Source organism: Mercenaria mercenaria, chromosome 19 (assembly GCF_021730395.1).
Source record: "Mercenaria mercenaria strain notata chromosome 19, MADL_Memer_1, whole genome shotgun sequence".
NCBI lineage: Eukaryota > Metazoa > Mollusca > Bivalvia > Venerida > Veneridae > Mercenaria > Mercenaria mercenaria.
In genome coordinates, this window is record NC_069379.1 from 10,139,893 (window position 1) to 10,167,451 (window position 27,559).

A 27,559-nucleotide genomic window follows, 5' to 3' on the forward strand; every position below is an offset into this window, starting at 1 on the left:
AAGTTACAGTATTTAATTTTTTCAAATTCTTATCAAACTGGGTGGGGCATTTTTCAGGTCTAATCATTTATCGTCCTTTCTGCCTGATTAATTTCTATAATGTTCTTGACTGGGCAAATTACGGGAGAATTTTTCCAGAAGGTGCGGTATGTTTAGGTTGTTGGTAGGATGTCATTATGTTTTGAATTCGAGTTTATTTTGTTAATAATGTCATTATATTGAAAATTATTGATTTCTTCGCATCGTATTTTTAACAATTATATGAAGAATACTATACATTTTATGGAGATATATTAGGCATTTCAAATAAGAAAGGAAGTACTTAATAATGATTAAGTCTTTGACACTAGCATTATGACAGGCAGATCGGGTTAGAAATTGGATAGTTTTTCTTTTTGAACTTCAATTTAAAAGGAGAGTTTCCTCTAATCTCCTGCATTTTTTAAATTTTTTGGGTTAAAAAAGTCCCGCGGTGCATATTTGTCATGTCAAATATATCGTCTATGCTTCAGTAAGTTTTATGACCCCGTCTTATTAATGTACATCGTTGAGATCGCAAAGCTACGGTCATAACACAAGCGGCCTGTGTTTAATCGTGGGCGGGGCATTGTAATTATACAATGTATAATATTTTCGCTGAGTAGAAACCCAGATGTTTCTTTATGATGGAATATTAGTTAAAAAAAAACTGATGTTTTGTTTTTGTCAAATGTCACAATATTTATTTTTTATTTATTTTCTAACCTCCCCCACGGGATGTGCTCCCATTTAAAACAATGGGAGGTTTTCACCCTGGGGTTTACGATTTTTTTTATTCGCACAGTAAAACATCTTTAAGTTAAATTTAGTTGATATTGATAAAATTATAATTAATTAGCAAAAAGTGAAACTAAAAAGCAATTTCAAAATTCATCGAGTCGCCAGTTGGGGGTTTCCTCCCACAAAGAAATGGAGTTTTTTTTAAAAGTCGTTTTTCAAAGCGAAATCATGTCACAACAGTTTTTTTATTGTATAAATTATTTAAATTTTAGTTAAAATATTTGATTTAAAATTTTAGAAAAAACCCACGTTTTTTTCTCCCGTAATTGGTAAAGTGGGAGAAATCCACCCGTGGGACCTCCCGTGGGTTAGCAAAAACCCCATGGGAGGAAAAAATACTCCCATGGGGGGACCCACTTTGAAAACCTCCCAGAAACATTCTTTAAAAATATAAAGAAGAAAGCGACCAATTGTTACTCTTGGGGTTAGAACTATCGTTTAATTCAAAAAATCAGAGAAAAATCAAAGGCAAAAGGTAGCTGAGTTTTGCGAAAATTCCGGATTGCAAACTAAATCCGGAAACCCGTTTATCTCAAAACCGCCTGTTTGATTAGCGCGATAAGATCAATGTTGATAAATGAAATACAACGATAGTAAACAGAAAGGTCTATGTATCTGTGTTCGACGTGTATAACTGTAGCACGACCCATCCACTAATACGGGAAAAAATAAACTAACACATTATCCTTCTTTTCATGGTGAATACAAATACAACTGATTTACTAGACATGTATAAAAAAACATTAAACTATTAAAGTATGTTAATAAGTTTTACATATTGCAATCTCTGCAAAAATGTGGATAAATACTTCTTTTTTATGTACCTGTATAAATTCTATAAAACTCGGCTTGTATTTCACTATTAAATATAAACAGGCAGAAAAAATCCGTATTGTACCTTTTGTATTGTATATTACATGACTACTTTTTTGATATGCATGACCGCCGGACGCATTTCTGAAATTAGCGCGCATAAAACCTTCACTAAATTCCATTTTAACATCGATAAACATTAAAGATTTCGTTCAATAACAAAACACTAAAGCAAAAGGTTGATGTATATAATAAAACGGTCATTATAACAGTAGCTAGATCTTGGATTTTGTATTCTGCTCTCGTGGATTTTGCAAAGTCGGATCAAACACGGCGCTTGCTTATTTACCCGATAGACACAGTTTGAATATAATTTATTCTTTCCAAAGCCCGAAATTATCCAGAATTGATTGATACATAAAATGTCACTCTCTAGATGCACAGTTAAAAAAAAATCATTCATAATTTAATTGATCCATAGATAGTCTCTCAAAACTGAAATAATTTCAATGATAATAATTTAGAATCGTAACTGCCAAAATAGATAGACACACATGATCTTACCGCTCTATCCTGTAGCTTAGGCGCTCTGCAGCTAAAGTGCTGCATAGCTAACGTGTTTCCCGGTCTGTCGAAGAGACCGGGTTATATAGCAAAGCTGTGAAGCATAATGTGTCAACTTTTGACAATTTGTCATTGCATTTTAGTGGAATTAGTATTGCCATTTCTCATACTCTATCTAAAGTTGCTGACCCCTAAGTGTTAGTCTCGCCTATAATTTCAAAATAAGAAAATAGATTAAATCAACTATCACTTCTAAATAATTATTATAGTTACTTTTACCGGATATACCATGACATGTTGCAAGCGTTCCCAGTGATATTATTAGGCTGGTACACGCCTGTTAAAAGTCAAATTTTACTTGAACAGAAAAGTGCATTTCTTTGTTTATATTTGTCATTGTAAGCCGGGTCGGGAACTTGAAATTACAACAGTTCACATGTGCATGATATATATTTTATACAGCCGTATTTGAAAAACGGGCGGCATTATGTGACGGCGCGTGCGTGCGTCCGTTCTAATTCGTTTCTTGAATTAACTGTATAACTATAAAAGGTATTGACTTTAAACTTAACATATAGATAGATAGCGATGTGCAGAGTGCCTGAACCGGATATGTAGGTCAAAAGATACAAAGACCTTGGTCTAAAGGTCACAAATTGAGCTAAAAGGTCAAACTCTCCGTCGCATTTTGCGTCTCGAGCATAACTAAATAACCATGCAAGGTATTGACTTCAAGCTTTACATGTAAGTAGGAGGTGATGAGATCTGTCTTATTTCGTGTCCGGAGCATAACTTATTAACCATTCTAGGCATTCAAACTTGGCATGTGGGTAGGCAGTGAAGAGACAATGTGCAGAAAACATGAAACTGGTCTGTAGGTTTAAGGTTACAGTCACAGCCATTCATATTTGTGTCCAGAGCATAACTTAAAAATGTATTAAAGGTATTGACTTGAAACTTGGAACATAGGCAGGTGTTGATGAGACGATGTACAAATTGCAAAAATCTATATTACATCCCCACCCCATCCCATTTACCCACCCACCCGTCCCCAAACGTAAATAAAATGTTTCTTGTCCTTAAATATTCCCCAACACACCCTGCTCCCCCATCCCCCTCTGACACCTTCCATATTTTTTATATATAATTTTTTTCTTAAATGTTGCTTCCGTCCTACTTTTATATAACCCCTCGGGCGTATATTGCCCCACCTGGCGAATTACTTGTTTAGTCGTATGATTGGTGCAATGTTAACATTGCGAATGATTGAATATTTAGTCTATAATAACTGGTCGGTACAAGACTGTGTATTTAGTTCACTAACTTAAAACTACATTGGAGTTAGTTAGATTTACAACTCTAAATCCGACTAATCCAAATGCATTTTTTAAAATATTGAAATACCTGATCACAAATCGCCAACGAAATAGCACCAAAAAAGGAAGATTTGAAACATTAAGTTTTTTTGCAGTTGAAATGGGCAAAGATACGAAAGCACAGATAAACAAAATTTCATACAATACGATATCTATCTAATGAGATCCGATTATGCAAAACTACGGCACAGTAAACAGTAAACCACGAAATAAACTACTACGCTGTTAATTTTCAGTTCATTCTTTTTGAAACGACATTCTTGCAGGTTTTCGTTTGCTTTAGAATTTTGAAATAAAATCATGGAATTGAAAGGCCTTATACGAGTTATTGTAATTTTATGTGTTACTACTGACGCTATTGATCATTATACTGTTGTCAATATTCATAACGGATACAGCGAGAAGAAAGCGAATAACACGGACCTAATTACTACGAGAATTCACGGAAACTATCATTCGGACTTAATTGGTAACTTAACGTCAAAGTTGGATACATATGAAACACGATTTGAAAACTTGGTTGAAAAAATAGAAAATGTAACTGTAAAATTGGACATATGTGAAGCTAAACTGGATCAGATCTTGAGGTCAATAGACGGCAACGCGAGACCCAGGGACTGCAATGAAGTCCTAGACCTCGGATACACGAGAACTGGCGTTTATACTATTTACCCCAAACCTGGTGTTAAAGGCTTTCAAGTTAGATGTGACATGGATACAACGACCGGTGGATGGACCGTCATACAACGCAGAGTGTCGGCGAGTAATTTCTTCAGAACTTGGGATGAATATAAATCTGGCTTTGGGGATTTAAACGAAAACTACTGGCTCGGAAACCAAGCAATACACATGATTTCTTCTCAAGGCAAATACAAGTTACGTGTGGACTTGACCAGTAACGATAATGAGAAGGCATATGCAGAATATGAGTCGTTTATGCTCGGAGATGCAAAGTCCAGTTATAGGCTATCATTTGATAGTTACACTGGGAATGCTGGAGACAGTTTAAAAAGGCACAATAACAAAATGTTTTCAACAAAAGATATGGATAATGATGAAGACAGAAGTATAAACTGTGCTCAGATCTACATCGGCGCTTGGTGGTATACAAATTGTCATGACGCTAATCTGAATGGGGAATACGGCAATACAGCATACGGAAAAGGTCCTGTCTGGGAACATTGGAAAGGACTCTATGCTCCTCTTAAGGCAACAGAAATGAAAATAAGGCTGATGTAACTGTATGCTATTTACGATTAAAATGAACGATTTTAGTCAAATATAACATTGTTAAAGCAATGAAACAATTTGACCTTTGTCAGTGTTTTTTTCAAATGTCACGTTATTGATAATATTTAAATGATCATTATGTTAATTGATTTTATGTTTCAGTTTGAATTAACAGGGTCCATTGTTTTATTTTTGTTACTGATTCAGCTTCTCATACTAGGCTTTTCATTCTAACAGACATGTGTAGAGTAAAAATGCTACGTTTATGACAAAATGCATACATGTAGGCGTAAACAGGCTGAATTTTCTCACGAAAGAGTCAAACAGACATCTTTGTTTGATATTTAATGTGTTTGAATTCCTATATAATTGTAGTGAACTTATTTCGACTAATTTCTTGTAAGTCACAACCGAGTTGCAATTGTAATTTAAAAGATTTTCTAAAGCATCCCTTAAATAAAGATATATTATAAAACTTTTTTTCTAAGATGCTATTTTACTCTTTCTGAAAGTAAATAGTTTGTTCATATTCATTAAGTTAAAGTAAAAATAATATAGTAAAATTAGATTTCATGTTATTATGTATGTATTGATTAACTTTGTGATATGAAACCGTTCCAAACATACTCATTTATTGTTATCAAAGCATAGATTATACCATACATATTCATATAATGTCCAAATTGCTGTCATGTATTTCCTTTTCGACGAGACGTCAAATTTGGCATACCTTACGGAAATTAACATTTATTTGAAACTATTTGAAATTTGTATTTGTTTCAAATTATAGAGCATTGCACTTATACTTTTTAAAACAAGTTAGCTGTGTCACAAAAAAGCTAGTGACCTGTTGTCATTTTTTAAAATCTCATTCATATTTTGTTCTCGTAGACACACAAATATTGTCACGTTGTAAATGTGCTTGATCATCAACCTATTATAAAAATACTGTAAAGTGTATGTTCTCTCATTGTATTGGTTATTTACGGACCGGTGCTTCCCAACCAGAGATATATTCCAGATAAGGGATTAGTTTGTTTAGGGTTGATCAAATCATTCGGAACAGTTTACATGATTTGATGCATCTTTCATCTAACTCTTATTCATTCTATCCTTAGTTCACATTAGATTTTGTTTGTTCTCATGACCGAAAAATAAGAAACGTCTTTAGTTTAGCGAATGAGTGAATACTATATTATTGTACAATGTAAGGAATTTGAATTATCATATTTGTTTCTTATAGGTTAATGTAATTGTACATTATATCGCATTGGTATACTCCATAATTAATTATCATAAGATTAATCATGGATAACATTTTCTTATGTTGTATATTTGCACACATCTGCGTGCTGTAAGTTTAGTTTTTAGGAGGTTGCGTTTTTGAAACGTTGCATTCCCTGTTGGATATTTTTCTTTGTTTTCATAACGTCGCAACGACACAATTATAGGTCAAATGGCGATCTCAGTCAAGCTTTCGAATTCACAGCGGTAAGGTGCACAGAGGCCTAGTAGAAGTTTTAAAATGCTGCAATCAAAATTCTATAATTTTGAAAATAGTAAAATATTGACAATGGACTTTTTCTGAATTCTGGAAGTGCAAACAGACGTTATTCAATTGCTACAATGGTTTAATAATGGCGAACAGACTGAAAACTATCTTTCCAATTGTCGAAAAGAACATTGCCACGCTCTGTGACTAAACTTCTGACCGCCGATTTTTGTTCTTTTTCTACTCAATATAGACGAATATTTGATATACAGTGGCGCCTGCGTGTTTGTTCCCCGAGTTTGCGGGATAACGCGAGCAACTCGCGTGTTGAAGGCGAAAAGTGAAACGTGTTGCACGGTTAGAAACGCGTGCATAAACGAGAAATAGTTATTGCGCATGCTCAGCGTGCAGCGTGCGCTGCCGCGCAAATAAATGTTCTCATGCGCATGCCCAGCGTGCCAAACCGAGAAGGTTAAATGCGCATGCCCAGCGTGCAAAACCGAGCAGGTTAAATGCGCATGCTCAGCGTGCAATGGATTTAAGTGTTTTAAAAAGTATATGGATTCATCGTCTTACGGTTCTAGTTTGAAAGATGATATTTCTTTCAAATTTTATTTTTGATTTGAAATTTAACTTTTTGATCATTTCCGTAAAGAATTTTTTGTAAATAAGTATACCCGGAAAGTAGTGTAGACAGGATCTAGTAGATGTTGTCTACATCATAAAAAGAGGGCAGTTCCACTGCAATATTAAAGCGGCGACACTGAGATTCTATATCGCCAAGAATTTGGATTCGCCTTCCATCAGTAAGTGTTGAAATGTTACTGTAGTTACGCTTGATTTTATTGAGCACTATGTACTGTATGATAAACACAAATGTAATATATACTTCACTGTATCTCTCATAATTTCGGAACCTAATTTCGCACATTTGAAAGATTTTTAATACAAGCGCGCAAATGTAATTACAATCAAACTGACTAACAGTGGTGACTTCCCTTTAATAATTTTACACCATTTGCTGTCAACGAAGGTGTTGTCATCAGTTGTTGAAAATATGAAATACCCAAACCAAAAAAAAATGGAGTGAATGACAAGAAAAATACCACTACTGTATCAGTAAATGACTGTTTAGTCATTCAATGTAGTCTATCACTAGTCTTGCATTTAATGCATGACTTGTAAATGACTTTTTCGTGATTGTCATTTACTAGTCATTTACATCATTATGTATCTTACTAGTCTTTCGCTGAACTTGAAAAATTGGAAATGGTAATTTACTAGTCAGTTGTTGGACTTTACATTTAACAGAAAGTATTGCACTGGTCTTCCACTGAAAACAAACATTTTATGGAAGTAATTTACCAGTATTTCATTAAACATACACTTCTCAACAAATCTGAAGTACATAATTTTGGAGCATATATTAGTTAGAATGGAATCATTTACCAGTATCTCACTGCACTTGCAGAATTTAATTGTTCTTTCGTTTTATCCTATCTATATTCAGTAAGAATTCATTTTTGCAATTATCAGTGTCCAAATGTGTTTGTTTTAATTTTTGTCAACACTTATGTTACAGCAATATTTCAGTGTCTATATATAGATATAGTCTCCTAACCATCGTACCTGGGAGTATATTCTGTGTCAGTGCAAGACGCAAATTACCAAGTTATCTCACATAAAACAAGAGGGCCATGAAGGCCCTGTATCGCTTACCTGACCTATTGACCTAAAGATCTTCAAGATTAACATTCTGACCAAGTTTCATTAAGATATTGTCATAAATGTGGCCTCTAAAGTGTTTACTAGCTATTCCTTTGATTTGACCCCGTGACCTAGCTTTTGATCTGACATGACCCAGATTCGAACTTGACCTAAAGATCATCAAGTTAAACATTCTGACTTAAGTTTCATGAAGATACAGTCATAAATATGGCCTCTAGAGTATTAACAAGCTTTTCCTTTGATTTGACCTAGTTTCTGACCCCACCTGACCCAGATTTAAACTTGACCTAAAGATCATCAAGATTAACATTCTGATCAAGTTTCATTAAGATATAATCATAAACGTGGCCTCTAAAGTGTTAACTAGCTTTTCCTTTGATTTGACCTGGTGACCTAGTTTTTCATCCGACATGACCCAGATTTGAACTTATCCAAGAAATCATCAAGTTTAACATTCTGACTAAGTTTCATGAAGATATAATCATAAATATGGCCTCTAGAGTGTTAACAAGCTTTTCCTTTGATTTGACCTGGTGACCTAGTTTTTGACCCCACCTAATCAAGATTTGAGCTTGAGCTATATATAGATCATCAAGATTAACATTCTGACCAAGTTTCATGAAGATACAGTCATAAATGCGGCCTCTACAGTGTTAACGAGCTTTTTCTTTGATTTGACCTGGTGACCTAGTTTTTGACCCTAGATGATCCAATATCGAACTTGTCCAAGACTTTATTGAGGATAACACTCTGATCAAGTTTCATTAAAATTGGGCCAAAATTGTGACCTCTAGAGTGTTAAAAAGTTTTTCCTTTGATTTGACCTGGTGACCTAGTTTTTGATCCCAGATGACCCAATATCAAACTTGTGCAAGATTTTATTGAGGGTAACATTCTGACCAAGTTTCATTAAGATTGGGCCAAAAATGTGACCTCTAGAGTGTTAACAGTCAAATTGTTGATGACGGACGGACGCCGGTGGACACAGGGTGATCACAAAAGCTCACCTTTGAGCACCTTGTGCTCAGGTGAGCTAAAAAGTTGAGCTAACTGGATTCAAACCAACCAACCATTGCACTGCTGAGGCAGTCCTTATGGTAACAGAACTATAGACAAAGCACTTTTTTTATTTTCCATTATAATAAATTGTAAATGTATTTTATGGTTGTGGAAGTTTCATACGATTATTTCTCCCATGATATGACTTGGTTCTTTTTAAAATAGCACAAAACAATAAAGTCAAATGAAGGATTCAAAATAAATTTATTAAGCATGTTTCATGTAAGTATCAATACTTCCCAAACCCCTATGATATTCACCTCCTTGTTTTAAATTTTCAGCCATTTTGGTCAGCAGTTATATCAATGACATAACAGCTAGATTAAACAACCTGATTTGTAAAAATTATGAAGTTATAAAGTTAAAAGAAACAGTAAGCACAGCAGGTATCAGGTATTTGTGGATATCTTCTGTTAATGCTTATCAGATCTTGCCTACCAAAATGGCTGTGAGCAGAAGGAAAGGGTGATATAATGCAATATTGTAGGTTTTAGGAAATACGTGTACCAAGTATTAAGTTACATAACAAAATAATAACAAATAATTCTTAAAGTTTCAAATAATTTCCCTATCTATTGCAGCTAAATTAAGTACTTTTCACTTCAAAGATTTGTACTGACTTTTGTACTATTTTATCAAAACATGCAATCTAAATGTATAGCTTTGAAAAGACTGAAACCTAAACAGTCAATGAATAATTCAAATTTTCCTTTTGTAAAAGTGATACATTCAAAGGTTCCACTCCGTCTTGGAAACAGTTATCACAATTTTCATAGTGAGCCAAAGTCTCTATGCATTATATCTATATTCAGCCATTACTCATATGATTTACAATACTCAGATTTTTTCATTTCTCTGTTCTCATTTTTAATGAAATTTATCTTATTTTTTGACTGTTTTCACAATTTCATGACCAATTAACTTGGAGCAAAATCAGTGTCTTGCTAGTTTATAGACATCATGGATCCCACTATAGTGTTCTCACAAGCTTTTTTCATGCATGTTTGGTTCCTCACAAAAATAATATACATCATCAAAATTGGCACATATACATAAGTTACAAATATCTTCGACACTTATAACTAACATTTTCCCACACTGTTTTAACAACTTAATGTGTGGCAAATTTACATTCATGAAATTTTGCCTGATCAACTCATCTTCATCATCAATAGCATCACATTGTTCAAATACATTCCAGTTTTTTATCTCGAATTTTTCAACACAAGCCATTGAGTAATCAACAGAATTGTTTCTAAATGTAGCAAACCAATGAATGAAACCAAAACAAATGTTTCCATTTAAAAGAAATTTTACAGAATAGGAATTCCTTTTTGTAACTCTACTGTATGCCATGCTATGGTATAAATTACCTTTTATTTTTGCTCTATTATAAAAATTCAACTGCACATTTTCACAACCAACTAATTTCCTAACTTCAAGACCAACACTTAAAGGAAGCTGCCTTTGGTATGGCTTTCCTAACATGAAAACGTTTGCTTTATCAGACTCATTATTTACTGACACAGTGTTTGTTAACGACTTGATGAACTTATATGCAACATTAGAAGAACTGACACTATCTGCAAGAGTGGGAAGCAACTGATAAATGTGAACAGCATTTGCAATCTGTATGTCTATGAACTGTGTTCCATGGAACATCTTAAGCAGCTCCCCATTTGCACCCTCAAATGAAAAACAGGAGTAACTCCATAGCGGGCCTAGCTCTTTAACACATTCTGGCAAATGTAAGAGAGAGTGAGCATTTAATGTCAAACATTTTTCCCCATAAAGTGTCGGAAGTAGAAAAACAAAGTATCTCAGTAATGCTTCACTTTTCAAGATGTCACTTTGGGAAATACTTGACTGGTTCAACAGAAACATAGCTTGTAAAAAGGCACAGTAATGATACAGATACCGTGGTTGCAGAATTCCAGTTAAACACGGTACAGAGTAGTAATAAAACCAAGATCTAAGCTCTGCAGCTTTCCAGAACTTCAGATTATCTGAAATAGACCTTGGCTTCCTTTTAATGAAATAAGGAACTTTGATGTTTTCAAGGCGGTCATCAACAATTTTCACATCACTGTACACAGAAAAGACCTGTGAGCTGTTAGAAACATTAAACCATAAATTAAGCAACAAACGCACTAAACCAAGACAAAGCATGTGCATGTAATCTACTGCTGTTCCTTTAATACAATCATATTTGGGACATAACATAAGCATTGAAGGTCCTTTAATTCCTCTAACATGTTTGGATTTGTCAGTTAATGCTTTATACGAATCATTAATAAGATCTGTGTGAGTTCTAGGAGGACCATTCGGATTGTCTTGTACATATGGAAATACTCTTACGTTGCCTTTGTTTGCAGTTCTGAAATTTGTTCCAGTCTGCAAACACTTGATACATGAACTATCCCCGTTGTGATTATTCATATTCAATACAGCACTCCTGGCAGGTAGATCACATGACATACATAGAAGATGACCTACAACATGTTTATTGTTTATTTCAACACCTTTCTCTAGAGCAATGAATGATTTTATTAATGGTGTAAGGAAAAGGTTCATATCTGGTTTTGATTGACCACACCACAAACCAGCAAGTATCATGAAATCTCTATTAGCACGCATTTTAAAAGGCAACTCATTGATCATCAAAAATACTGGCCATATTGATGTTTTAGATGATTTGAAAATGGGGACGCCATCAGTGTTAAAAGTAAAAGTAAGGTTTGTTGCCGACTGGTCAAAGTCTAACATTAACTTTTTATATGACAGACCATCATACACATCTTCAATGTTTTCACTGGATTGTTTATTTCGTTGAAGACGGTAATCTAGGCCAGTTTTGAAATCTTCTCTTTTAAACAAGTTTCTCAACTGAGCCAGAATGTTAAGTTCAACAAAATGTGCTCGACAATTTTTATCAAGCTGTTTCCTGCATAGTTCATTTTCACAAACTTCATGGTTTTCGTTACATGGATGAAAACATTTTCCACAATAAAAATGTCTTTTCAGACTTTCAGCTGCAATGTCTTTACTAAGAACATTCTTAAATCTATGTAAACTACTGTACACAGGGTGTAAAGCCATTAAATGTAAGTTTATCAATGTAAGAAGGTCACCTAGCTGGGATGCAGTTAAGCAATGACATATTGCATACATCCAAACCATCAACACACTTGTTTTCAATGTTAACAGATGTCCCGGGCTGAGAGGTTGGTTCAGAGACTCACAGTATCCATTTTCATTCTCACTGTCAGTGTCACTGTCCTCATTTTCCCAATTATTCTGTTTTCTCAGATCAAACAAAAGTGTGTCAACCAGAGGATCCTCTTGATGCTTTACAATGTCTATCAAGTCTTCATAATCCTGTTCTGAATCTGACACAGAATCCTCAATAAAACTTCTATTAATTATACCATCCTCATCTGTGAGGTTAATGTTTCTTGAGTTAATTGCATCATCATCGACATCTGTAGGAAACTCTGTCACACTTGCTGTGTTTCCCATATTATTCAACTGGAAATTGATGTCCTCCAGATTTTTGCCATCATTACAATTACCTTGCAGAAGCCGGTTGTGACTACTAACAAAAGCCTCTGTTTGACGTTCATCACTAAATAAACACGATTCATTCTTTTGGACACTGTTATCAACTGTATGCTCACTAGTTTCTACAGGTTTTGAATGACCCTTTGTGAATTTAATTCGCTTATAGCGTCTCGGGCGCACTTGATTGCGGCTGTTAACAGTGTGTGTTTTCTTTTCTGAAATGTAAAAAGTAAAGATTTAGAATATATTATATAGATTATTTAATAGAACTATTTTTTCTGGTAAAAAACATTATCTAACCATAAGACCTAAGGGTGTAATGATATATTGAAATAAAATGTATCACGATACACAAGTCTTGCAATATATATGTATTGTATCATAGACATCGATGTTTCACGATATAAATTAAAAACATCGATAAAGTGAAAAGCAGAAAAATTGAATGAAAAGTTTCATGTACATCAGTGTTAAAGATAGTTACTAAACAAATGTATCATTTATTTTATAACAGTTTTGTATCATGATTCATGAGAATAGCATATATGTTACACCCCTACTGAATCTTGGGTCAGTTACAGCAAAAAGGTTTCAGTTTGTTATATGCCGGGTAGCAGAATTTTCACACTTGCACTGATTTGGAGATATGATAGTGAAAATAGGATTTATTATGCAAACACCTTTTCTTATATTCACTCTAGCAGTAAGACTTTACTCTTTAATAATGGCTGTCAGCCAGGAATATTTTTCATCCCCTATAACTAAAATTACTTGTCAGTCAGCTACATTAACCATTGTGACAACTAGGAAAATCTTCCATTTTTATGTCTTGTATATACATAGCATTTTTAAAGTTTAACAATAAAATTTAACATGTTAATAAAAGTTATAATCAAATAAGCATGATTAATTGATTATCAAAATAAAACTGGTCTTACCTGTGTGTTTATCATTGTCAAGATTACTAGTACCAGTACTAGTTGAGGCATACATCTTGCATAATATATGCACTTATGCAGCCAGCCAGTAGAAAATAAACCCCAGTGCTTGTCGTTCAGCTGAAAAAAAAAATTAGTTGTTTAACAAACATGTACTCATTACCAGGTTTCTAAAGCTCTATAATTATTGATGTAACAGACACTTTCCCCACACCTTGGAAGCTAGTATAATATTTCCCCACTCCTTAAGCGCCTCCGGCTTCTAGGGATCATCGCCCTCCAGACCCCCATGAGGGACAACCTTTCCTTCGAACACTAATCACAATCGTGGCCTTTATAGATGGAGGCTTGACAGCTATGGACATGACAGACTGTGTTGTCATTTTGATTCCATTTAAACAATAATGACAGTTTATGTTGATTGCCGGATAAAGGCTTCCTTGACTAAAGATTTTCATTGCTGGTTGTATCATTTTCCACAACGGTGAGACTGGTACTCTGCATGTATGAGGGACAGCATGACAAGATGCGCGCTGATGCTCTAAAATGGACAGCGATCGAAGACGCGAATATTCTCGCCCATATGGGACTCCCCGCAGGGAGAATAAATTAACTCCTAACCGCCACCACCTTTGTTTTGCCCTTTTTATTTTTTAGCGGTTTGATTTGTTTTAAGAATGAATAATGGTATCTCAAATATGTATCGGGTAATTAATTTAAGTAATATAATCATGAGTCTTTATAATACAGTTAATTATAAAGCCGACTACCTTTGACTTACGATGTGTAAACATAAAACCGGCTACGTAGATTTAAGTGTTATAGGTAGTGAAAACCAGCTACCTATAGCCACTTCAAAAAGAATACTGACAATTGTAATCTGGCCATTGTTTGATCAGTGTTCCTACTGACATTTAAAGTTGGGGGCAGACACCTGAGTTTTTCTTGGGTCTAACCTCGCACCGACACAATTTTAGGCGACTTTCCAGCTTTGATGAGTTCCCCTCCATGCATTATTTCATCGCGAGCAGGTACCTGGGTAGAACCACCCATGTTCCGTAAGCCAGCTGGATGGCTTCCTCATATGAAGAATTCAATGTCCCGAGTGAGGTTCGAACCCACATCAATGAGGGGCAAGTGATTTGAAGACAGCGACCGTAACCACTCCGCCACGGACGTCCAGAGTTTTTCTTGTACTTTGCACACCCTCACTTAGAGATAGATAACAGCTGTGACTGCACATGTCTCTAAAATAAGGAGTGCTGAGTACGTACCGTTTCTGGGAACACTGTTGATTGGCCTACATATGGCCATTATATGTATTTACAGATAACTTACTGTAGGGTTACAGTATAGGTCTTATAAATTCAAAGATGAATAATATGTTCATGTTCACTCTATCCATTTTACTCACAAGAGGTTCAGATAGAGATAGATACGTATTGAATTACGACATGACTTGTGTACGAATGATTCGATCCAGGCAGAAAGATCGATACATCGATGTCGTACTATATCTGCTCATGACATAAGTCATATCATATATCACAAATGAAAACAAGTATATTTACATTAATATTTTGTATTTTATTTAAAAATATACCTACCGTAATCAATTCCCGTCAGGGCAAAATTTGTTTATGCATGTTTCGTACTCTTCAGCTCTTGTTGATCCGATTTTGATAGTTTTCAAATTTTATTAAACGAATTTTTATACCTTTGAATAGGTCAACCAGACGTCATAAGAAAATGTTATTACAAGTATTCATGTGCTAATATTTACATATCTGGATATTTTAAATAATAAATGTGAAATTATCACATATATTAATATTTTTTAACATAATTATTTTCGTCGAACATAAATATATGTAATTCTGTGGCTGTTACGAGTCTAGGCTTTTCCAAATTTGAAAATGTCGCTGTAATATACAAAATCAACACATAAACAAGATTTTAAGTTATATTTGAGACTGTAATTTTTTTCATATAACCAATAAAATAAAATATTTTTTTCGACATTAATAAGGATAATATTGAACAAAATATATAGGGATTATCTAGCTGATGGAATAGCGGAAGTACACAACATACCGGCCATTTTCTTTACGCGGTGAATTTGAACATAACAACAAACAAGATGAATTCGAAATCTGCAAGGAGAATAAAGCGACCTGCTAAGTTTACTGATGGCGAAGTTGGCAACGAATTAACTGTAACTGACAGAAATGGTATGTTTTCTAGGCGTAGCTACAGAAATTACATATCTTGCGTCCAAAAAATTATATGGAAGCTGTGCCCGATGAAATTTTCATTTTCAACGCACAAATTTACCTGCTACCTGAGTACATATAGGTTTAAATGCCAGTTATTAGCTAGAAAGCACTTTACTGGTAACACTTCCTGCTAGGACTACTAAAGGCATGCATGTGCTAGTTACAATTATTTATAAATAAATTGTAACAATAATCTATTAATTTAAGAAAAAGACAGAAGGGGTAAGAATAGCACTTCCAGTTTAGCGGTCCCTAGTCGGACATACGTCATGATGTCACGTTACTTTGGGGGCTCCCGCACCCCCACTCATTCTTTTTCCGTTAAACGTCTACGTCCCCGCAAGGGGTTCGTTTCGTTTTGGTTTTAACGCCGTTTTTCAACAGTATTTCAGTCATGTAACGGCGGGCAGTTAACCTAACCAGTGTTCCTGGATTCTGTACCAGTACAAACCTGTTCTCCGCAAGTAACTGCCAACTTCCCCACATGAATTATCAGAGGTGGAGGACTAATGATTTCAGACACAATGTCGTTTATCAAATAGTCACAGAGAACACGCCCCGCCCGAGGATCGAACTGGCGATCCGTAGACCAACGCTCTTACCTACTGAGCTAAGCTGGCGGGCTCGCTAGGGGTTCGACCATTACGGAAGATAGATATAGGGCGACGATTACGGAAGATATATATAGATAGATAGTTACCGGCCCCATACCAAAGCTATATATTGTAACAAGAATTTAAACACAACCCTCCTAAAATAAATAGTCAAACTTTCAAAGTCAGTGGGGATCGCTAAAATGGAAACTACCTGCAGGTGTCCCCAGTTATATCACGGATTGGGCATAAATTCTTCTTCTTCTTCAAAAACTTATACATTTGAAAGGGGTTTCAGTCCACGTTATGTAGGTCGGTGTAAACATCCCGGGATATTAGTCCTGGCTTCCGAAACTCTAAATGCCTATTTCATAATTTTGTTTTGATTTAGATGCTCATGTCCAAATCCAGCATATAAACTGGGGGCGCTGAAGTATCATAAGCTACACGGTATACCTTGTTTTTAATAATAGTATTTATTGCAGCTTTATCATACTAAGGAATACATTGAGATGAATGTAAGTGTATCATAAGTAGAGGGTCATAACACGAACCCTGGGACGCCCGATTCTTCTTTGTGATTACAGTGATAAAACTGCATTTTATGACGAGGGACACTGGATTTTTTCGCGATTACAGTGATAATACTGCTTATGACGAACTTGGTACGCCGGATTCTTTTACAGTGATAAAACTGCATAGTGACAAGTGTCTACAAGCAGTCACGTGTTTATCTGTAAAATAACTTCCCAAAAGGAGCTTTCAAAGAGCAATTAAAGGACAGTTTGAGCGAATTCATGACTATTGGTGTCACTTTCTTAGTAAAAAAACCCTGGCTCATTTGGTATTATATACAGTATGCAATTCTCAAATGAATAAAGCGTCCTGGGTTTCCTGTTGTGAGTCTGCTACTTAGGATAAACTTACTTTGTAACATTCACGCTCAATTTAATGCTAAATATGGATAAAAAAGAGAGAAAAAGGTAAACTCAAATTATTCTGTGAAAATAAAAGTGTCCCGGGTAGTGAATTACTGCATACATGTATATAATATATTTTATAATTGATTACTGCAAAAGCACAGTGATAGAGCAGAGTTATCCCTGATTCCAGCTTTTTACGTTCCTGACACAACATAACATGATACATTTCGTACTTGGGACCTGCAAAAAGCATCTAAATTTCATCATTAGTCAATACATAGCTTAATTACAGTGAACTTTTCTCACTGAAGAATGAGCAAATCAAAGATGAAATCATAATGTGGTTTGTATTTTTATGACAAAAGAAACCAATTACATAAAATTACCCATGCATCTAAACAAAGAGGATTGGAGTCTATAGTACTGGTTCTTACCAGGAACGATGGTTATAACTAGATCTACACCTCATACAGGCTGCTAAAAGGGGTATTCAGCTCTTGCTAAACCAAAATAGAGGTAAAGTCATTCCATGGCTCATATTTAACAGCTATAGTAACTTGTTATATAAATGTGTTTTGTTCATTAACAGATTAACTTCTGCAAACATAAACTGACTAAGACTTAAAGTTGCATTGTATAAAATTATAGTTGTCTGGATTAATGTAAGGCACTTCATATGCAAAACTTCAGGAAGATACTAGAGTGATTGTGATTGAGTTATACAAAGTTTCAATATTTTATCCAGCCCCATATGTGACTGTGCAGTTTGCAGAGGAAGACCTTGAAAAAGACATTTATTTCCTGGGAGATTTAAAGGGAGTTGATAATAAAGAGGTAGAAGCCTTCAGCACACTCAAACTTGGTCAACAGATACTAGCCAGATGCTCTGGTAATGTGTACTGGGAGGCCACTATTAAAGCCATCAATGGAACATCAGTTCAAGGTAAAATATTTTATAACCTTTAATTGTAACAATATCCATAATCAGTATTTGACTCCGATATTTTTGATTGACAAATCCAAATGCTGTAATCTTTTTTTTTACAGCACATAAGATGAAAACCCCCATTTAAAACAGTCCAAAATTACAAAAAATTACACACGCAAATCTAAGGATTTCTTCCACAGTAGGAAATTAACCCACACAATTGTTCATTTTAAGCCCACAACCAAATACAAACTTGGAGACAAAATATGCCAAAATGATGTTTTCATATTATTTAAGTAAATGAAAATTTTTGAAAAATTGGTGCCTGTATACTTTTAAATATTTTAAAGCGAAAGGTCAGAATTGTACTCATTTATGTATATCATACAATGTATTTTAGATGGAGACTGTCCAGCTGTCAAAAAATTGAGGAACGATGCCAAGAGAGAGAAAAATATTAAAGTAAAGAAAGGTACTGTAAATAATTTATTCATTGAAATATTTGATTTTATGCTTTTGGGCATTGGTATTTTTGAAACGTCTATCATTAATGAAAATACTGAGTTGAATGTGGTGAAAATGCCTTAATTATTTTGCCTTTACTCTTGAGTTTACATATTATGTAAGAATGTAGGCAGATTTTACTTCTGCTCTGTTGTAATTTTTAAATGAAGACTCAAAATTTAAAACAGTCACATTGGACTCGTCCATAATTTTCAGTGTTAGAGCTAAATTTCTGACCAATTAAATCATTTTACTTGAGACTTAAGTTATAATATTTTAAACATTACTGTTACGGGTCCACTACCTTATATTTAGCACAAACAAATCAGACAGTTGTTGTGTGTTCTGAAAATAACTCGTTCATGTTTTGAATATTTAAAAACAGCCCTTTAAAAATAAAATTTGTTTGGTAGTAAATTTTTAACATTGAACAGATTTTTGAGTCACAAGAATTAAATAAGCATATTAAGCCAGAAAAATCAGTGATCAGCTTTATCTAGAATGTTTTTGTTTCAGGGAAAATTCTGGTCTCAGAAAATGAAGAGAATGGTCACAGAAATAAACATAAACAGCACTCTGGTCAGAAAAAGAAAGGTATGTACGGTACTTAAAAAACAAACATTCAGGGTATAACCTTAAAAATCAAGGATGTGATTCTTCCTCTTTTCAGCTGATCTCCTTTCAATGAAAAAAGTATATATCAGATTTGGCAAGATTATAGTGTAAAAAAATGTGGCAGTTATGTTGTGGAAAGTTTTTGGGTTATAATCTTATTTCAAATTTTTAGGTCAATTGTTTATCACATTTAACCGAAGATATGTTTCAAACCTTCTTTGTAATTACCAACTCGGTGTTGAAAGTAATGTACATGGAAAATTATCATACTAGAGTGATACAGAATGCTGTATTGACTTGAGTCGCAAGGTGGACCATACAAGTTTAAGTTGAGTATCATCCAAGCATAACTAGAGCAAATATGGCAATATTCTGATTGCTGCCTTTCAATATATTCCAGAAGTTGTTCGTATACCTGCTGACAGAGAGGCAGACAAGAAAGTTTCCTCAAATGCTCAAAAAAAGAAAGGTATTATAAATTTTAAGAGCAATTATTTAAAGATACTTCAGTCAGAGCAAAGGGGCCTCTGTGGACAAATGGTTAATGTCACTGACTTCAAACCACTTAACTCTTATCGATGTGGGTTCGAGCCTCACTCAGGGCATTGAATTCTTAATGTGAGGAAGCCACCCAGCTGGCATAAGGAAGTTCGATGGTTCTACTCAGATGCCCGCTTGTGATGAAATAATGCATGTAGGGGCGCCTGAGGTCTTCCTCCACCATCAAAGTTGGAAAGTCGCCGTATGACCTATTAATTTTATGTGTAGGTTCAATTTTAAACCAAACCAAATAAATAAACTCCGGCAGAGCAGGTTTCACACACATTGTCATCATAAGCAAAGCTTTACTAGCAGAGATATGAGCATTTGATTTCTTAGTACATTGTATCAATAGCTTTTTGTGCCCCCACTATTAGTGATGGGCGAATATAGATTTGGTCTTGTCTGTCTGTTAGAAAAAGTTTGTGATGAACCAAGCTCAAATAGTATTTGATATGAATTAACGAATCTTATCATGAAATGTACTTGTGCACCTCCTTTTTTCTTCTTGCTTCACCCACTATTTCAAGAGTTACTGTCCTTTTAAATAGTCAAAAATGCACATTTTCAGAAAGTATTTCATATCAATTGATGAAACCTTGCATGAGTCTTTATAATGCTATATAAAACTTGCATAGCTCCTGTCTCTCTGGCTCTGCCGCCCTATTTTCAGAGTTACGGCCCTTGAAATAACAAAAATTAAACATTCACACAATAGTGATGCACCTAGCTCAAAAAGTATATGACACGAGTTTAATGAAAACTTGCAGGAGTCTTTATCATGATATAAACTCATGCACCTCCTATATTTTGGACGGTTCCACCCCATATTTCTATTCTGAAGTTATGGCCCCTGAAATAGTCAAAAATGCACACTTTCACCTTATGATGTCATAAATTATTTGAAATAAATTCATAAAGCTTCACACAAGTTACAGCCTTTCAAATGTTCAAAATGATAGTGATTTTATTTTGTGATGCTCATAGCTAAATAGATGTCCTACAGACACATTCTAGTTAAAATCTACTTAATAACAAAAAATTCAGGCAGATTTGAGTTAGTGGAAAATGCACCAGTTTCAAAATATTTGTCTGACAGGGTTATAAAACATTTGTGCTGTTCAAAGTGAATGAAGGATTTTCAGTTCTGTTAAATTTTCTATTACAAAATGTATTTACCAATATTTTTGTACATGTTTTTATTTGAGAAGAAATGTGTGATTATAAATAAAACTGGAAATTTCACATATTTCCCAATTAATTGTCTCAAACTCTCTTAAATATAGTAATGTGTGCTGCCTTATGGAGTTTTTAGTTCTCAACATTCCGGAAATTATTCATTACAGAGCTGCAACAGGAACAGCGCAATCAGGAAAAGGCCAAGGCATTTGCAGCCAATATGCAAGCGTCACAACTTTTTATAACAAATAATAACAATTTGCATGATGCATGTGTGAGTGATAAAAATTCCAATTCTACACCTTCAGATAAAAATTCTAAATCCCTTTCAGACAATGCTACACATCCAGAAGAAAGTCACGCCAACAATAATAAGTCACATAACTCCCAACCCAACCAATCATCTGAAATGTCACTGCAAAATAACTTAAGTTCTAGCCAGACCCCCGGAAACACTGACTCCAACACACAGTCACCTGAAAATGAACCCAGTCACCCTGTCAGTGATGGTATACCCAGAGTGTTGCCTTCAAACCACTCCTTGCTAAATCAATCCTTTGAAAACCCTTCATTTCCTGACTGGTCATCAAACCACTTTATATCAAATCCATTTTCTGCCAACCACTGGAACTGGTCTCCTATGAGCCATCCAACCATCAACCAAATATCTGTTAACCACTCTCTCTCAAATCAGTTGATGGCTAACCACACTACCTCCGGTGTGTCAACTCCTCAAACATTCTCTGGCAACCACACAAATTGGTCATCTGTCATGCAAACTACCCCTAACCAATCCCTAGGTTATACACCTGCCCATTTATCAGCCAACCAATTCACTCCAAGACAGACAATGGTCAACAAGTCCATGTTCTCACCTTTCAGCAGTCACTCTACACCCCCACAAATGAGAAACTTAAATCCTACCGAACTTTTTCCTGGACAACAGTTTGAAATGTCTGGAAACTTTAACCTTCTGTCTCCCACTCCTATGCACCAACACTATCAACCACCTAACCCTCAAATTAACAGGAATATTTTTAACCCCCAGGTTCTGATCCCTCCAGCTCCTTCTCCTCAGGACACCGACTGCAATACAGACACACCGGACCGGGACGATACTGATGACATTACAGACACTACAGACATTAATGAACAGACTGTGATGGACAACTCTTTCATGTCGTCTTCTATTGCTGTTTTAGAAAACGAAATGGAAGATTGTCCAGACCATGACAGTGCATGTGATAGCATGATGAATAATTCTCCAGTCATTGCATGCAATAGCTCACCATTTCCCCAGCAAAACCCCAATCCTTTTAACAAATCTTGCAATGACTGCATCAAGAAAGATCAAGAAATTGCAGAGCTCAAGAGAAAACTTAGAGAGTATGAGGGTGGGTAAAGAATTAGTGTTTAGAAAATGATGGAATGTCTTAAAACACCAATACAATGATTTTATTGGTAGTTTATAAATTTTAATCATTATACAGGGCTCCAGATGTGAATTACGCTTTTAAATAATGCATATATATTATATACGCATGTCTTATAATTTTTAAGCATATAAAAATGTCTATGAAATTACAGAAACACACGCAATGACTTTTTACTAGCACAAGCAAAATGTGAATTGTCCTGATCGTTACAATAAACAGTACGTTCAGTATTAATTCTCCCACTATGAACGTACACAGGCACTGAATGGTACTCTATAAACCTAGGTTAAACTATATTATACACTTGATGTGTGCGGCACTGCCTAAATCAAGTAGTTGGGAATTGATATGGATGGTATAGTACAGTGAATTGTAAAGTGGCGTCAGTTTAAAATACCAACTTCCAGTGCTGAGTGAACAACAAGAATGTCTCTTTTTATGAAAAAAAAAAACACTGCGCATTCATAAAAGCAACTACAATGATCCCCAAAACATAGTTTAAGGTATATTTAATATCCTATTGGATTTGGTAGCAAGTGTGAAGCCAAAAAATGCCAAGAGAGAAAAAAAGAAGCAAAAATTTGAAAGCTTAATTGAAAACTATAGTGAACTGCAAACAAATTCATGGGGGTCATACCTAATAAACATATTATAAAACTGATTAATTTTCTTTTTTCATATTTACAAATTCTCAGGTGTACAATTTTTTCTAGTCCATTTCAGATTTGCCATTTTACTCTCATAACAATTATGATTAATAAATACTTGCAGGCAAAAAAAAAGATATTAGGAGTCCTGATTATACTCTGCTGAATCCATATTATGTAACTTGAATTTAATCTTTTTTTGAAATACTCCATGAGCTTTCCTCTTATAAGCTTTAAAATATACTTTACATCTGCCACATACATACATATAGTCTGTAAGACAAATCCAAATACGCTTTGACCCTTTATAGCGCTGTATATTAATTATAAAATTGTATTTTTATGGTTGCCTAGGTACTCGGATAGATGAATTCCAGTGTATTGTCAATGCTTATGTCAGATTGAAAACAATCAAGACCTTCATGTGATTTATCATCTAATTTACTATGTTCCATCGTTCGATTGCTTCAGTATTTAACCACTCTGGCTAACGCCCTTGTTTCTCAATTCCTACACATCTGAACTCTAAACCGTGGTAACTTAGACAGAAAGCCACTCAAAGGCCTTGATTTTTTGTAAGTTAGTTGTACTGTTGTTTTTCATGTACACAGCAATTCATTTTAACACTATTTATATTTCTTGGAGCCTTTTAAGACAGCGCTATAATGGTGTTACAGTTAATTCTGGTTGATTTGTATAACCGCTAATATTTCCATAAAAGCACCTGCTGTAAATTTATCCAGTATGTCTATTTCGATGGCTATATATAATTGATTTCGCTTAATGTTGTATTTATGTCAGAAATAACCTTCTAGAATTAAGTTGTAAATACAGATGTATTTACTCAAAACGTTATGCTAGTGTGGAGTTCTTAAAAAACTCATGCTATGATGAAATATTTCAGGTGCTGAAAATCAAGGTATTGTGTCGAGAACAAAGGCATACAGACCGAAAACGAAGCCTGAAGTAGACTTTGCTGACTATGTAAGTATCATGTATATTTGTAGCTTGACACCGTGAAGTATAGGGTACTATTGTTCTCACCTTTGTAATGACACCGCAGCTTGGTTATGGTTTTAGAACTTTTATAACACCCTGCTTAATACCAAAACATGACAGAAAAGCCAAGGACACAATTTTTTAATAACATGCGCAAGCAGACATGATCATTCAAGGTTATAAGTATTGTTATGACATGATTGTATACATATATGAATATATATATTTTTTACACCCTGAAATCAAAATAGTTTCTGTAGTATACTTGTGAATTAATTGAAACTGCAAACGAGCAAGTTTACATGCAGTCTGCTAGTGGACTTATTCATTTTGTGTCACTTAGATATATGTTAATTCTCAATTTTCATTCCATTTGATGATGTGAAAACAGCAATTCATACTATGTTTCAGGTCATAGTTGAAAAAAACAGGACTGCACCTGAAGGTTTCCAGTTATTATGTGAAGGGGCCAGTATAGCTGTTCGGCCCATGTGGCTTGAGGAGCTTCTGGCAACGATAAACAAAGCCAGAACAAAAAAATTAAAGAAAGCTGCCCGCCAAAACAGAGATGTGAAGGAGGATGAGTCCTCAGAAATTATAAAAAGGCTAATTGATGGATTTTTTGAGCCATCAGAACTTGCGGTGCAGGGAGGGACTTCAGTCTTCAAAGACAACCCTGTATATCTGTCCTTGAAAAGTATGTATTGATACCACTAGGTTTTTATTGAATCTAGCTCAAATATTAAAGATATAGGAAAGACAGGCTATCCTCCCAAAGAAAAGATGATAATTAAAGTCCATTTGGACTTTGATTTACATTTTTTTTCTAACACTGTAGTAAAAAAAACCCCAGAGATATGTCTGTTTCTTTTGTTATGATCTGTCTTGCTTAGAGATTTATTTGCAAAGAATGAATGCGTGATTGTAATGTTTACTAACAGGAATTTTTGACATAACAGTGTCATATGATTTTACTGAACATTTCATTAAAAAAAAGGCTTTTTTTTATTGTAATAACCAGTCAAAATGAAAACGGCTTATGTTTGTGTTTGTGTGTAAACTTAAAATGTAATTTCAATAATCATACATTTTAGGGTATGCTGTTCATGTTCTCAAGACGAATAAAACCAAATTCAGAAGAGCCTGGAATACAAAGATGTGCGCTGCTAGACAGACAGTGGATCGTCTGAGTGGGAAACAAAAGAGCAATTAATTGCAATCCTTCGTACAAAAACTATAAAGTCTGTGATTAGGATCGAATTATAGTGTCTACATAAGTTCTTTATATTTTTCTTTGTAATGGATACTGTTAGTTACACTGCTTGTTGGTGACAGGATACGCAGAGCACATGTTTTGGACGTCTCACTTCAAGGTCAAGATCACACTTACGGGTTAAAGGTCATATCAGTGTTCGGTGTCCGCTCTGTAACTCTTGAATTGCTGAAAGGATTTCAAAGAAACTTGGCACAAATGTTCTTCACACCAAGACGACATGCAGAGCTCATGTTTTGGAGATGTGTCACGCGCAAGACCCAGGTCCGTAGGTCAAAGGTCCTAAACTCTAACATCGGCCATAACTATTCATTCAAAGTGCCATCGGGGGCATGTGTCGTCCTATGGAGACAGCTCTTGTTTTTTTAATTACTTCCCTTTTATGTTATTATAAATAGCTTATTTTGAAACTTGTTTATTATTGGCCAAAGGGGAAAATCCAAGACCACTTTTCTGTGGTACAACATTGATGGAACTTCCAATTTTTAGGTGTATTTTGACATGTATGTACCTGGTAAGGATTTAATATTTGGTCCTTCATGACTTGTGAAGAAAACAGCAATTTAAATTTAATACAAAACACTTGTAACATGCCAGTGTATATATCATTTTGCTGGTTTTTGTTTTATTTTTTTTTTATTTTTATTTTTTTTTTTTTTGTTTCTTTTTTACAAGAAACACACCCAATTGCCAAATCATATTAACACTTGTTATTTAGAATATATCCTTGATTTGTTTTTAGTATAGTCATTTACGACTCAATTTTTGATATTTTATTGTTATTAACTTTTGTTAATAGTCTTTTATTAGACAATTACTGGATAATTTTCTTTTGTGCATACATGCATGCCATTTTTAAAAACGTTAAGAAATTTTCAAATATTTGGTTGTTCAAGAAAACAACAATTTAAAATTTAGTACACAACAGTTGTAACATGTATGTGTGAGTGTATATAGCTGGTTGTTTTTTTATGTTTTTTTTTAAGAAATTTAACACATATACCTCTTTGCCAAATCATTTACTTGTCATTTGATTTGTTTTTAGTATAGTCATTTACTAGTCATTTTTTAATAGCTTCTTGTTATTGTTAACTTTTGTAAATAGTCTTTTATTAATCAATTACTGGATACTTTGCTTTTGTGCATACAAAGTATAGAAGTCATTGACTAGTCATTTACTTAATATTGCAGAAGTCATTTACTTTGTATTGCAGAAGTCATTTACTTAGTAAATCAGAAGTCATTTATTTATCAACTACTTCTTTCCGGTTGTGTTAATTAGTATTTTACTAGTCATTTACTGAGTCATTTACTACCTCATTTGCATGTGAAATTTTGCACTACTGAAGTACTAGTAAAGGATGTATAGCACTAGTCATTTGTTGTAGTCATTTACTCCCACATTATTTTTGTTTGGGTATTCATGTTGGTTTTACTAGTTCTACGGTAGGTACTGTACCTCATTTTACTTTTTCAATGTATGTATTCCATTTTTCATGATGCTAAGCCTCCTAATAGTAATACCAGTGCTAAAAGGGGCGTAGATATTATACTCTAAAGTGTCAAGGGAAGTTGTTTTACAGAACTTCACCCAGTAGAGCACATACACAGTAATTAACAGATCATATATAAATCAGTATATCACCTGTAACTGTAAATTCATATATCTACACATCTTTTAATCAATATTTCGGTAAGTAAAATTGTTTACAGGGCTCAAGATAAGATGTGTATTAGAGTATGCATGTCTGATAATTTTTAAGCATATAAAAACATAGATCTATATGAAATAACAGAAACGCACGCAATGACTTTTTATTGGCGTAAACAAAATCTGAATCTTCCGGATGCTTTATGTAACATGAGCACAGTCAGCATTAATTCTCCCACATTGAACATACACACGCATTGTACTCTATAAACCAAGGTTAAACTATTTTTTACACTCGATGTCTGTGTATATCAAATAGTTGGGAATTAATATTGATGGTACGGTAGTGTATTTTACAGCGGTGTCGATTTAAAATATCAATTTCCGGTGCGGAATAAACAAAAATGTCTATTTC

At 34.4% G+C, this 27,559-nt stretch overlaps 3 protein-coding genes and 1 long non-coding RNA gene across 5 annotated transcripts in view; 3 read left to right on the forward strand and 1 right to left on the reverse strand.

Moving 5' to 3' along the window:
• The first annotated feature begins 3,872 nt into the window (after nucleotides 1-3,872).
• Nucleotides 3,873-4,811, forward strand: LOC123541829 (fibrinogen C domain-containing protein 1-B-like). The gene has a single exon (XM_045327450.2). The coding sequence runs from the start codon at nucleotides 3,873-3,875 to the stop codon at nucleotides 4,809-4,811; it is 939 nt and encodes a 312-aa protein (XP_045183385.2).
• Nucleotides 4,812-6,559: 1,748 nt separating this feature from the next.
• LOC128551128 (uncharacterized) overlaps nucleotides 6,560-27,559 on the forward strand; it is a 28,016-nt gene continuing 7,016 nt past the window's right edge. Inside the window, exon 1 of the long non-coding RNA XR_008368633.1 lies at nucleotides 6,560-7,100. This is a non-coding gene — a long non-coding RNA (uncharacterized LOC128551128). The remainder of the gene's footprint in view (nucleotides 7,101-27,559) is intronic.
• On the reverse strand, nucleotides 9,269-15,262 carry LOC128551126 (uncharacterized). Of its 2 annotated transcripts, XM_053531564.1 has the most exons (3): nucleotides 15,188-15,262; nucleotides 13,581-13,700; nucleotides 9,269-12,857 (listed from the first exon to the last, which is right to left on the reverse strand). In XM_053531564.1, exons 2-3 carry the CDS (start codon nucleotides 13,633-13,635, stop codon nucleotides 10,063-10,065), a joined length of 2,850 nt encoding a protein of 949 aa, XP_053387539.1. In that variant the 5' UTR covers nucleotides 13,636-13,700; nucleotides 15,188-15,262; the 3' UTR covers nucleotides 9,269-10,062. The 2 variants fall into 2 exon arrangements, with proteins under 2 accessions (XP_053387539.1, XP_053387540.1); XM_053531565.1 differs by lacking the exon at nucleotides 15,188-15,262 and having other exon boundaries at nucleotides 13,581-15,162.
• LOC128551127 (uncharacterized) lies at nucleotides 15,458-26,859 on the forward strand. Its single transcript, XM_053531566.1, has 8 exons — nucleotides 15,458-15,811; nucleotides 18,118-18,315; nucleotides 18,701-18,772; nucleotides 19,321-19,398; nucleotides 19,820-19,888; nucleotides 24,126-24,205; nucleotides 24,632-24,917; nucleotides 25,315-26,859. The coding sequence occupies exons 1-8, from the start codon at nucleotides 15,721-15,723 to the stop codon at nucleotides 25,431-25,433; spliced, it is 993 nt and encodes a 330-aa protein (XP_053387541.1). The 5' UTR covers nucleotides 15,458-15,720; the 3' UTR covers nucleotides 25,434-26,859.

Excerpts from the sequence above, each read along its gene's own strand:
- LOC123541829 (XM_045327450.2), top strand. The coding sequence starts at position 3,873 with ATGGAATTGAAAGGCCTTATACGAGTTATTGTAATTTTATGTGTTACT.
- LOC128551127 (XM_053531566.1), top strand. The coding sequence starts at position 15,721 with ATGAATTCGAAATCTGCAAGGAGAATAAAGCGACCTGCTAAGTTTACT. Across the intron at positions 19,399-19,819 it reads CTCTGGTCAGAAAAAGAAAG|AAGTTGTTCGTATACCTGCT; the intron begins GTATGTACGGTA and ends AATATATTCCAG. Across the intron at positions 19,889-24,125 it reads AAATGCTCAAAAAAAGAAAG|GTGCTGAAAATCAAGGTATT; the intron begins GTATTATAAATT and ends GAAATATTTCAG.
- LOC128551126 (XM_053531564.1), bottom strand. The coding sequence starts at position 13,635 with ATGTATGCCTCAACTAGTACTGGTACTAGTAATCTTGACAATGATAAA. Across the intron at positions 12,858-13,580 it reads TGACAATGATAAACACACAG|AAAAGAAAACACACACTGTT; the intron begins GTAAGACCAGTT and ends TTTACATTTCAG.